Here is a 13,329-nt window from a genome sequence, read left to right on the forward strand (position 1 = left end):
ATTCTAAAACATTCACAGAAATTGTGAATAAATTTATTATATGTAATTTTTTTCCATTTAAAGCCTGACACTTCTATAGTTACATCATGTACTACGACTGACCAGCAGAAAATGAAAATTTGCTATTTTCTAGGCCACTATGGCTAGGTACTATAATAGTACCCGTATAGTATAGCACCATGGCTGCAGCAGGTGCAATGATATTGCGCAGTGCGACTGGCACACGTTCCCTGTGCAAGCACGTGGTCACGTTGGAAGTTACCCAGCTGGGGACTATTTTCAGGCACTGCATAATATAATTGTGCCTGCTACAGTCATGGTACAAAAGCAAAGATCCTTGATTATTTAATGAGAATATAGTTGTTCCGATATCAACCTAGAAAATAGCACCTTTTCATTTCTATTTGGTCTTAGAAAACAATGCAACCACAGAACAGTTTTGATTTTTGAGCGAGATGCTAATGGTCTAATCCGATTCAATAGTCTATGCTAAGCAGTGTTGGGGAAGTTCGATTACAAATGACTGATTACTACTGGAAAATTGGAATTTGATTACATTACTAATTACTTCATGTAAAAAGTAATCAGATTACTAATTACTTTACTCTGAAGTTACTTTTAAAACATAGAAAATATACCTATAAAAATACTAAATATACTGCAGCTCTTTCAGTAATTTAATATTACAATGGGTTGATCATAGAAGCTTGACATATTCAAAATAGCTAAAGAGATGGTTCATCATTCACTTGTTCCAAACCAATTTGTCTTTTTTTTCACTGACATCCATAGTATGAAATAGCACTGCAGTGTTCTGTGTTTGTCTAAGGTAATTAGTCTACCAAAGTGTATATTCCTTACAAAGTATGAAGCTGATGGGTCAGTTTGTGTGTCTGGGAAATAAAAGCAGCACAATATACACAGGATATGTGAACGGCCCCATAAGCAGCTACGCTTCTATTCACACAGAGAAGATACCTTCACTCCCGATCCTGCACAAATATCCAATTTAGCCTGTTTCGGCTGAGTTGGGCCGATGTGTTTCTGGGTGCCAGTGTCCTCCTTGGTGACGAGTATTGTTTTAGAATGCTTTCTGTTAAGTTACTAGTCGAGTTAAAAGCAGTCGAAAGTTCTTTAGAAACTGCACATAGGCTGAATTTCACAACAATATTTTTGTTTTTATGCTTAATGATATCAAAGTGATGTATTTCCACTTGAAGTAGCCGCTCTCGACAGCAGCTATTTCAGCTGCCGTTCTCCAGGAATTTAAAAGCACATGCTTATTAACTGATGCTGCAGTTGAAAACATGATTTAAAATAAGCTTTTTTCTTCTAAATATTATATATATGTAATGTAAGTAACACAATTACATTGACTTTAGTAACTGTAATCAAATTACATACATATAAAAGGGAATTCGTTACACTACTGTGTTTTTCAAAAATGTATTTTGATTACAGTAACGTGTTACTGTGGAACGAGTTACACCCAACTCTGATACTAAGCTAAGCTGAAAGTGCTCCACCAGACCTGGAGATTGGCTGAATGGACACATAGGTAATAAAACTGCTAACCGTTTAACTCTAAAAGTCTATTTTCTAACAAAGTGGAGTGTTCCTTTAAGATGAATAAAATAGCCCTACAGTAAAACTTTTTTTTACTGTAGAATTTACTGGTAAGATCTGTAGGGGTGAAATGTTACAGCCTGTACCAAAAAATTTTCAAAAATTTTTCAATTTTTTTTTTTTTACAAATTTCATATTCACAAAAGCAAGGTTTGTAAGTGCAAACCTTTTTTCCCCCTAAATTTAAAATTGAAATGAAAATGTATTTTGAGGCTTTTGAGGGATCAACAAACCCAAAAGCAATACGAACCAGGACTTTGATGAAGGACTTGACACTTGTCTTGGACTAAATGACTGAAAACCCCTGGATTGTTGATGTTTAATTATGACATTTGTTGTTAATGTTTTTTACGCATTCAATAAATAAATAAATAAATAAAATAATAATAATAATAATAATAATAATAATAAAATAAAATAAACAAATGAATAAAATAAATCCAGTGGGCAAATCGGAAGAGGTTCAACTATCTATCTATCTATCTATCTATCTATCTATCTATCTATCTATCTATCTATCTATCTATCTATTTATTTTTAAAGGACAATAGCATATTTACCATTTAACAGACAAAAACGTATAGATGCTAGGGGGAGGTAAGTATAAACAAAATATAAACATTAAACTGTACAAATATAAAAATTAAATACATAAAGATTACAAATTGTTTAAAGTGCGTAGGGCTTTTATGTTTAGAACGTCTCTGATAACGTAATCGGTAATATATAACATTTTAGTCAACAAAACCATACATTTAAGTTTCTTATTAGTGAATTTACATTCATGATGTTATAATAATCAAGTTAATTCAATAAAAACATGTGTCCTCTTGGTTAGGATAGTCAGTAAAACAATAATATAGGTTTTAAACAATGAATAATATCATTAATAAATTTTTGAACCTCACACCGTAATCTAGCGGAGTATGTACAATACTAAAATAAATGCAAAACATTGCAAAAAGTACACATTATATCAATACCAGTTTAAAATGTATGTAAATAGTGTTTTGCTGGATAAAAAATAGAGCTCGACCAGGACCTCTGCTGGTGAAAGTGTGGGAAAGCAGGTAAAGCCTAGATGGCATACAGCTCACATCAATATGGATAAATACACACATCAAGATAGCATAATTTTTGACACTGTACAACAATAATTAATATGTTTACATCACTGTGAGGGTTGGGGTAGACGTTAATAAAATACAATGAATGGATAATTTAATAAATAATATCAATTAATTCTAGTTAACATCCAGCACCAGCTGTATCTCTTCTAGCTACTACTGGGAATGCCGTTTGTTGCAAAAGTTTTCCCAAAAACCGTCCAGCGTACCACATCTGGCGTGAACCCATAGAAGCAAAATTAATACATTTATAGATTAATGACTGAATTACATTAATAGTTGATCAATGAATCAATGTATTACATGGAAGTTTATTTCATTGCTCACTCCTAACTCAAGGCAATAAATAAAATAGTTTTGATTGCATATGTGGACATTTTTCCTGTTTATATATATAAATAAATTGCACTTTCAAAAGAGCATGATTACAATAAACCTACAGTTTGATTAAAATACTATAGTAATTTATGGTAAATATTTTTTGAACCAGTACTTGCTATCTGTTGTAGTAATTGCTGTATTAATACAACAATTATAGTATTACACAACAAATTAATGTTGTCTTTTTTATGACTATAAGATGCTACATAACAATACATCAAAATCTACTGTATTAAAAACTACTAATATTTATTTATGTACTAATGTCAAGTTCAGTTAAAAGTATGCTGTAGCATTTGTAGCAGCCCTTCAGCTTTCAAAGAATAGGCAGAGAGTTTTTGACGGGTGCATTTAAAAAGGTTTACTTGGATGCAATAAAGCTCATCACATAAATCATCGTCTCAGTTCTTTGTTGTATACACAGAAGCATCAAAAGACCAAAGGCACCAAAAGCACCAAAGCACCGTAAAACTAGAGAAAACAAACAAACAAACAACATAGAAAAATAAACAACAAACATTTACAAAACATCTAACATTTTCCAAATAAATCAAACAATAAACAAAACATACCTCGCTCTGCTTGCCGAAGGGACACTAAAAGCTCAAGGCATTCTTCCGAGCTGTACCTGTTAGCTCATGAACAAACGTGAATTGCTCTTACTCTGCTTTGTCTCACTTAAATCCTATTAGTCTAGAGCGCCCTCCTGTGGTGACTCCAATTAGGGCAAGCAAAGCGAGTACATTAAATCATGGGCAGTTACACTCCCACCAAATCATGGTATGAATCAAACAAACAAAACAAATATCATACATGATTTTAACTTCAAATTTAACTCACAAAATAAATCCACATACAAAATTAACATTATTTGTCTGATGCAAGAAAGTTGCAACTAATCACTCTCAACTATAACAACCAATTTTTGGATTGGTCGCTCAATAACTGAATGTGAAGAACGGTGCCCCAACCCCGTTTTCTGTTTTTGTTCTCCTGTTTGAACTTTAACGCGTCTAACAAGGCCATCGTTACCTGGAAAAACCTCAACAACCCTACCTAACTGCCATTTGTTTCTAGGAAGCATGTCATCTTTAATGATTACAATGTCATTTACTTTAAGATTACGTCGAGGTACGTGCCACTTCTGTCTTGTGGATATATTCAGGAGATATTCCCTTTTCCAACGACTCCAAAACTGTTCAATCAAGTACTGAACCCTGCGCCACCTTTTTGTGGCATACACATCTTCCTTTAAAAACTTCCCTGGGGGAGGAAGAGCAGTCTCGGATTTCATTAAAACAAGATGATTAGGAGTTAAAGGTTCTAGTGATTTTGGGTCGTTTATTCCATCCACAGTTAATGGTCGACTATTAACAATAGCCATCGCTTCATAAAACAATGTTCTTAGAGAAGAGTCATCCAGTCTACCAGGGCACAAAGAAAGAGTAGAATTCAGCACATTACGCACAGTCCTAATTTGGCGTTCCCAGACACCTCCTGAGTGACTAGCTGAGGCAGCATTAAAGATAAACTCACACTGATTTTCCGCAAGATATCTCTCCAGTGTTTTGACATCGCATTCCTTAAGAGCCTGTTTGAATTCATTTCTAGCTCCTACAAAGTTTGTACCACAGTCGCAATAAAGTTGACGAACAGCTCCTCGCAGACTTATGAAACATCTCAAAGCATTAATGAACATGTCTGTTGATAGGTCTTCAAGCATTTCAATGTGGACTGCTCGTGATGAAAGGCAAGTGAAAAGAAGGCCGTACCTTTTGTACTCCTTTCGTCCCTTTTTTATAATAAATGGACCAAAACAATCCATACCCGTGTAGCAGAACGGGGAAGAGGCTTCAGTACGTTCTTTTGGAAGTTCTGCCATTTGCTGTTCCTCCACTGGTCGCCTGAGTTTCCGACATTGAACGCAATTGTAGATTAACTTAGCAACCGACTTACTGCCACCAATAATCCAAAATCCATGTGTCCTGAGTTCCATAAGCGTTTGGGACCTTCCTTGATGGCAAATTTTGCTGTGATAGTGTTTTAGAATAAGGTTGGTAATGTGGCTCTCTTTGGGCAAAATCAATGGATGTTTGACCTCTTCGCTAAGAGATGATCCTTTCAACCTTCCTCCAACACGAAGACCATTTTTCAAGATGGGATCCAGGTGGTAAAGTGAACTGGATTTCTGAAGAGCCTTACCTCCTTGGATTGTTTGGATTTCTTGGGAGAAGGCTCGTTCTTGAATAAGCTTAATCACAGCCTGTAATGCACACTTGCGTTCTTCAACGGTGACAATATCCTTAAGACATTTCTTCCTTAATGCTAGCCTTTTTATTCGAGCAACAACATTGATTAGAGTTCTCAGGGAAGAGAAGTGGCCAAATCGATCAAGGAAGTTAGCAGTATCACTACTTTTAGTCAGCCGTACCTGTACAAGTTTGACTTCAGGATCTCCTACTAGTAATTTAGTTGAAGTGTTTGGAGCTGGACACACTTCTTGCTCCCATAAAAATGTAGGTCCAGTCATCCAGTTAGTAGATCTCAACTCTGAAATGAGTAAACCTCTAGAGGCATGGTCAGCAGGATTTTGAGATGTGTTGACATGATACCACTGGCTTGTATTTGTAATTTCCTTGATCAATTGAACACAATTAGCGACAAACACGTGAAACCTTCTTGCTTCATTGTTGAGATATGCAAGGACAACTTGTGAATCAGACCAAAAGAACTCTTGATCGATCATCATTTGCAGTTCAGCTTTTAGCAAAACACTCAGTCTAGCAGAAACCACCGCAGCAGCCAATTCCAGTCTTGGAATACTCTTGATTTTTATAGGTGCCACTCGAGCCTTGGCCATTACTAGGCAACAATGCACTTCATTTTTGTCACTCTTGACTCTTAAGTAGGAACATGCACCATAACCAAGGTTGCTTGCATCTGAGAAATGATGCAACTCTGTCAACACAATCTTACTAAAGGACGAAGGATAGTAACATCTTGGAACAGTAAAATCTTTCAAGTCCTGGAGACTATTTTTCCACTCCTCCCACCGTGGAATTAAGTCATCAGGGAGAGAATCGTCCCATTCCATATTTCTCTGACAGAGCTCCTGCAAAATGCACTTTCCCTTCAAAAGGAAAGGAGCAACAAATCCAATGGGATCATATAAGGAAGATACAATTGACAAAATACCTCGACGTGTTGCAGGCTGATCTTTAAGTTGAGTGTTGAAACTGAATGTGTCATCCTTTGTAGACCACTGTATGCCAAGAACATGCCCAGATGATTCAGAAGTCAAATTTAGTGGCTTAGAAGAAACCGCCCACTCTGACGAATCCACACAGCGCAAGACATCTTTCTCATTTGAGTTAAACTTATGGAGACGTAACCCTCCAAGCTTGCACAGGGTTTTAGCTTCTGCAATCAAATCTTTAGCTTCCTGTATAGATGGAACTGAAATTAAGCCATCATCCACATAAAAGTTATTATTCACAAATGAAGAGGCTTCAGAATACTCAGATTTGTACTTCTCTGCGAGATACTTCAGGCCAAAGTTCGCACACCCAGGAGATGAAGCTGCACCAAAAAGATGCACAGTCATTCTATATTCAATGGGCTCTTCTTTCAAATCCCCATTCTTCCACCATAGGAATCTTAAATAATCTCTCTCTTCAGGGGGGACATGAAATTGATGAAACATCTTTTCGATGTCACATGTCACAGCAACGGCTTCCTTCCTGAATCTACAAAGTACTCCCACCAGAGAATTAATCAAATCTGGACCAGTAAGAAGAGTATCGTTAAGAGATATGCCACAGAATTTTGATGAGCAATCAAATACTACTCTTAACTTGTCTGGCTTGTGAGGGTGGTAAACTCCATGATGTGGTATATACCAAGCTGTTTCTTTATCAGGTATAACTGGAGCAATCTCTGCATCTCCCTTGTTGAGCATTTCTTCCATAAAAATCTTGTAATTCTCATGGTACTGTTGATTTGACCTTAACTTCTTACCTAAATGCTGCAGACGTAATAAAGCCAGCCTCTTGTTGTTAGGGAGTGAAGGTGGATTACTGCTCTTGAAAGGAAGAGGTAACTGAAAATGTCCATCTTCTTTATGCTTGATGTTATCACTGAGATAACGAATAAAGCGGACATCTTCCTGTGACACATATTTGTCTTCATAACTTTTCTCATTAAAGTCACACTCCAAAACTTTCAAGACATCATTAGCTGTTGGAACTCTCATTTCTTTCACAGACACTCGATGAACAAAACTTTGACTTCCTTGTCTGTCTAAGTGGGGATTACAAAGACCGATAATGCTCCAGCCCAGAGCGGTTTTCTGTGCAAAAGGCTCATTTTCCTTACCGATTATGACCTCTAGGGGAGCCAACGCTGAAGGGCAGTCATATCCAATCAATAGTCCTATATCACAACTCTGAAGTGGTGGCATTTCATTGGCTATGTGCTTAAGATGAGACCAGCATAATGCAGTTTTCTTCGTTGGAATGTGAGCTTTATCCACAGGAATGAAATCACACGTATACACTTGAGGTATTTGGATACATTTCCCACCTTGAAGTCCTCGGATTCGCAGACCACTAACCTTGTTACTTGAAGTAATCGTGTCTGTAGTTGTCATAGTACTGAGTTTCAGCTTCACCGCTTGACTGCTCACTTGCAGCTCATCAATAAAATCCTTCAAAATAAAGCTTGTGTCACTTTGTGTATCGAGTAAGGCATAGGTAAGGATCTCATTTTGTGGCTCTTCTACTGTGGAGATAAACACTGGAACAATACTAGAAGTAGCAGAGACATGTTGTGTTACTGCATAAGACATTGCCCTTTGCCCCTCTTGACTTGTATATGCTTCTGATGTAATATCTGCTTGGGATACCTCTGAATGTTTGCGTTTATCTTCGTGCAGACAAGTTGGATGACGCAGTCCACATGTTCCACAAATATGCCGTCTCCTACAGTCCCTAAAAATATGCCCTCTTCTCAAGCATCCGAAACACATGTGATTTTCACGAATGAAAGATCTTTTATCATCCATGGGCTTCTCTGCAAAGATAGGACATTTGACGATACTATGCATTTCACTCTTACACACAGAACATGGTGATGTTACCTTGAATTCTGGTCTTGAATCTTTTACTTGAGCCTTAATATTGAAAGCTTTTGCTCTTTTCAGATACTTGTCATCTAGAACCTTTGAACTGACTAGCAGTGGAGAAGTGAAAGGGTTGCAAGCTATCTTTGATTCCTTCTTCAAGAATTCAGCAAATTGCTTAAAACTTGGATAGTCTCCTGTCATATCCAACTCTTCAACAACAATTCTGTTCCATTTACGGACAATCCATTCTGGTAACTTCTTAAGCAACTTGTAATTTTCCTCACAATCATTCAAGATGGACAAACCTTTGACTTGTGGAATAGCTTCAACACAACCTTGCAAGAAATCACTGAACTCTCTCAAGGAAAATGGATCGTTTACTCCCACCTTGGGCCATTTCATGAGTCTCTCTCGAAAAGCACGCTGAATAATGAATGGGTTTCCATACCTCTCCTCCAAGACTCTCCAAGCACCCTGATATGTATCATCCGAGTTCTTATAAAAGAACCCTTCTACGGCCTTACGAGCTTCTCCTGCAAGATAGGTCTTTAAATAGAACATTTTCTCACTTGCTGGGATGGATTTACAATCAATGAGTGCTGTGAAGGACATTTTCCATTCAATAAACTTCAGAGGATCGCCATTAAAAGTGGTTGGTTCTGGAACAGGTAAACGACTTATACTTAAGGAGTTCACTAATGCTTGAGCTAAATTCTCAGTCTCTTTAGTTTTCCTTTCTTCTTGAAATGTTTGTGAAGGTAATGGATTTATCACAGGATTACGTTGAGGTTTGTTAGAAGCCTTTCTTCGTTCAGGATAAATGACATTTCCGGTCTCGTCGTCTTCCAAACAGCTCTCTTCAAGACAACTTTCTGCATTGTTATAAGCTTTCACTCGAGCTGCAGCTACGTTGACATCTTTTTCCGCTTGTAACAATTGCAATTTTGCTTTTTCTTCTTCTAACTTAGAGCGAATTTCAATTTCTTTCTGTTTAATATCCGCTAACATTCTTGCTTCTTCCAGCTTCCAGTCATTCTCCAGTTTAACTAGTCGAGCTTGCTGATTGGAAATTTCTTGAATGGCCCTTTTCTGCTCTACTTTAGCCGCAAGTTCTGCCTCTGCATCAGCTCGTTTACTTGAAGCTTCGGAGGAAGTTTCTGAGACAGCTGACAAACTTTCTACAGTCTGTGACGATACTGACATAATGGTCTCTGTATTGGTACAACCAAATATAGACTCATACTCCTCTTTGTTCAATATCTGCCTAACTCTCTCTTTAACTACTTCCCTTTTTTGAATGACATCAACAGTTTCTATTCGTTTGCTCACCAAATCACAAATTTCTGTACTCAATATGGAACAAACATCTACTCTTCTTACAATCTCTGGAGTAGCAGTTTGATTACGCAGAAATGGGGCATAATGTTGAGTGACAACATCCTGACTAGTTTGAATGTCTTTCAAAATTTGCTCAAGCTCTTCACATGTGCATAAGGCTTTTAATTTACATCTAATTTCTTTAGCTGTCTGCTTCCAGGAAGTATAAGCTTTATTAAAGGCTTTCTCGTGCTTTTTTGTCTCTTGTTTTTGCATTTCTAAACCCTTTTCTGTGGGATTTCTTTTTCGAGAGCTTGATCTTGATCTAACCTGTTGCATTTCTGTTGTACTATTCAGATCTTTATCAAGAACTGACCTTTGACTTGCTTGTGCCGCCATTTGCTCCGCTGTGTCGTCCATTTTGTCTGTCTACAACTTAAATCAGCAACCTGCTTACATCAGACAAATTTAAACACCTAAAATATTATAGCAAAGGTAATAAGTCAAAATCACATGTGCAACAACAGTATAAACTCTTAAGATTTTAAGCACTTTAAAAATTGCAAACATTTGTCTAATACATGCATCATGAATATAAGCCCAACATTACACAAACACCTTGAAACATGAGCACTTAAATCATTAGTCACTCCTCATTCTCAAACTTCAATTACTGCATACAAATTCAACAAAGCATACAAATATAAATCCTTTTTTTTCTTTAAAAATTGCAATTATCCCAAAAGTAATAAATAGATAAATATTTTTCCTTTTCTTGTACCTCTGAGTCCACAACGTTTGTTTGCAGTCACCTTTCAGTCTTTCATGAAGAGTTTTCCCAGTTAACCGTGTAAAGTCGCCGTCCTAGTGTAGATTCAGTCTGTTGTAGATACCATGCAGTGCCACAGACGAGATGAAGGCTTGTTACATGACACTCATGTGATGAATCACCAACGTGATGCAAACGCCATGTGTAGCAGCGAGTTTTACTGTAGCAGCCCTTCAGCTTTCAAAGAATAGGCAGAGAGTTTTTGACGGGTGCATTTAAAAAGGTTTACTTGGATGCAATAAAGCTCATCACATAAATCATCGTCTCAGTTCTTTGTTGTATACACAGAAGCATCAAAAGACCAAAGGCACCAAAAGCACCAAAGCACCGTAAAACTAGAGAAAACAAACAAACAAACAACATAGAAAAATAAACAACAAACATTTACAAAACATCTAACATTTTCCAAATAAATCAAACAATAAACAAAACATACCTCGCTCTGCTTGCCGAAGGGACACTAAAAGCTCAAGGCATTCTTCCGAGCTGTACCTGTTAGCTCATGAACAAACGTGAATTGCTCTTACTCTGCTTTGTCTCACTTAAATCCTATTAGTCTAGAGCGCCCTCCTGTGGTGACTCCAATTAGGGCAAGCAAAGCGAGTACATTAAATCATGGGCAGTTACAGCATTCATTAACAAAGTGTTGTAAATGCTATAATATATAATACACTTCACAATGTGGTTCAAAACATATCTGTTACCATAGAAACATTAAATATATTGTCCTATTACATGAAATAAGACAAGTTACTCTCATGGCAGAGCTGAATATGTTGATGAACTCACTGTATTCAACAGTTTTCCACATCTTCTTTACACACTGACCAGAAGTGCAAAAATGGCATCCGATCACCTGAGAAACACTAAAGAGTCAGTGATGCTGAGATGAGTTTCAGTTCAAAACAGCACAAACATTTGAAACTATACAATCCTATTCATATGGTCTTATAGTTTAACTGAAAGAAATGCAGATTATACATTGTCATTTAATTATTTTCAATAAATAAAACAAAAGCTTCAAAATTAGTGCACTTTAAACATGCTCCAATACCTGTAAAAATTATGCATCTTTAGCTTTCTTTTCCTTTGAAACAAAGGAAATCTCTTTTGATTTCCTCAGTCTTCTCTTCTGTTTTGTTATTCTTTCTGAGTCTTAGAAACTGGTGACGTTTCTCAAGCTCGTCCCTAATCAGCATCTCCATGTGTTGGGTATTATTGGTTAATGAATATTCAGTGTTCAACACTAAGGATTTTTTCTACCGGTCCGATTGGGCCAATGATTCAGATTTTTACTTGGCCTGGCAAAATTTTCACAGAAATTATGCAAACGAAAAAAGTTATATGGAAAATGTGCTGGAATTTTATTGAAGTTCGAAATTATTTAACAAAAGGTGGCTGACTTGCCAAATTGACGGCGATCGGGCCAGTAATGATCCTCTCTTACTGTCCCAAGCGTCTCCCATGCTGGCCCTGGGCCATTGGGCAGTCCTTATTGTTGAGCCCTGATATTATTTTAGTTGTACAAATCCAGATTGTTATTCTGCTTAATACTGCAAACTACTTATCACATTATTTTATTATCATAATTATCACAAACACACTGATATTTACACTTTGATATCTTGTGGCAAAATGTCATCTGTTTATTCTTCAGATAATAAAAATCCACAGTCTTACAAAGGTTTGTTTCAAACATATGAGTTTCATTTTCTGTTGAACACTAAAGGAGATATTTTGAAAAAAGCTTAAAACCTGTAACCATTGACTTTAGTAGTAGACAAAACAAATACCATGGAAGTCAGTGGTTACAGGTTTCCAGCTTTCCTCAAAACATCTTATTTTATGTTAAACGGAAGTAAAAAAATTCAAACAGGTTTGGGAAAGTGAAGGCATGATGACAGAATTTTAATGTGCTTGAGAGTTCGATGTCAAAATATGCCTAATTTCGCATCCTGTAAAGGTTTTGAGAGAGATTAGAATTAATGTTGTAAGAGATTTACTGCTCATTGTTAAAAATACAACCAAATGTGAGGATACATTCTGATTTTAAAACAGTTGTCATATAAAGTATAAGGGACATTCTACCAGAAACATACATTTTCACTTGTAAAAGAATGTGACAGGGCCTGACTTATGCTTAACCTCCTCAAAACAATCATACAAAAAGCAAGCATAAAATCTATTCAATGATAGAACGCATCCCTGATCACTGTCAACTTCTCTTCCAAGTCAAGGGTTTACAGGGTTTGTACATTTGTAACGTGTTTTTATCAAAGAAAAAAAAATCTGAGATCCAAATGAATGATTCCTTTAAAGAACAACACACAGAAATCAACCATCAATTAATTTTAGACATTTTTAGGATGAAATACTTTGTATTATTCAATGTATTTATTTATGTTTTTATTTCAGAGACAGATAATGTACGTTTCTGGTAGAATGTCCCATAACCTTATCATTACATAAAAAATACAACCCGTTCTAATAAGATTGTGTGCATACATTTAGCCTTGTGCACAATAAAAAACAATAAAACAAAAACAAGAATACGGTTACTGTCATTATGCTGCGTCCAATACTTCACTTGTGAAGGAAATAAACTTCCATACCGTATCTCGCTGGTCTTCTTCCTCATCTCCTGAAAAAGCATTTTAACTCACAGCGCATCTCATTTGTTTTGCTCTGAACACGTGCCAGTAAATTTACCCCAGTAACTGAGTTTACTGGTTGACTAGAGTCGACTATAAAAGTTTGACAACAAATTACCAAATGTCGAAATTTGTTATATTAAACAGCCGATTTTGCGACTATGTATTATATTAAACGATCATTTTTTGGATTAAACGACCGTTTTTGCTCGTGAAACAGTTTTTTTGGTTATTGTCTATACAAATTTCTAATTGTAGGCGACCAATGTTTTCAAC

At 36.4% G+C, this 13,329-nt stretch overlaps 1 protein-coding gene across 5 annotated transcripts; it reads right to left on the reverse strand.

Annotated features, from left to right (window-relative positions):
- Positions 1-3,469: 3,469 nt before the first annotated feature.
- On the reverse strand, positions 3,470-10,899 carry LOC101885868 (uncharacterized). 5 transcript variants are annotated; one of them, XM_087267898.1, is made up of 4 exons: positions 10,839-10,899; positions 10,355-10,737; positions 9,950-10,022; positions 3,470-7,839 (listed from the first exon to the last, which is right to left on the reverse strand). In XM_087267898.1, exon 4 carries the CDS (start codon positions 7,780-7,782, stop codon positions 4,030-4,032), a length of 3,753 nt encoding a protein of 1,250 aa, XP_087124024.1. In that variant the 5' UTR covers positions 7,783-7,839; positions 9,950-10,022; positions 10,355-10,737; positions 10,839-10,899; the 3' UTR covers positions 3,470-4,029. The 5 variants fall into 5 exon arrangements, 3 of the variants coding, with proteins under 3 accessions (XP_087124024.1, XP_087124023.1, XP_087124022.1); XM_087267897.1 differs by having other exon boundaries at positions 3,470-8,789; XR_015499446.1 differs by having other exon boundaries at positions 3,470-3,605; positions 3,707-10,737.
- Between the last annotated feature and the right edge of the window lie 2,430 nt (positions 10,900-13,329).

Source organism: Danio rerio, chromosome 9 (assembly GCF_052040795.2).
Source record: "Danio rerio strain M-AB ecotype USA chromosome 9, GRCz13ab, whole genome shotgun sequence".
In the NCBI taxonomy this organism is placed as follows: domain Eukaryota; kingdom Metazoa; phylum Chordata; class Actinopteri; order Cypriniformes; family Danionidae; genus Danio; species Danio rerio.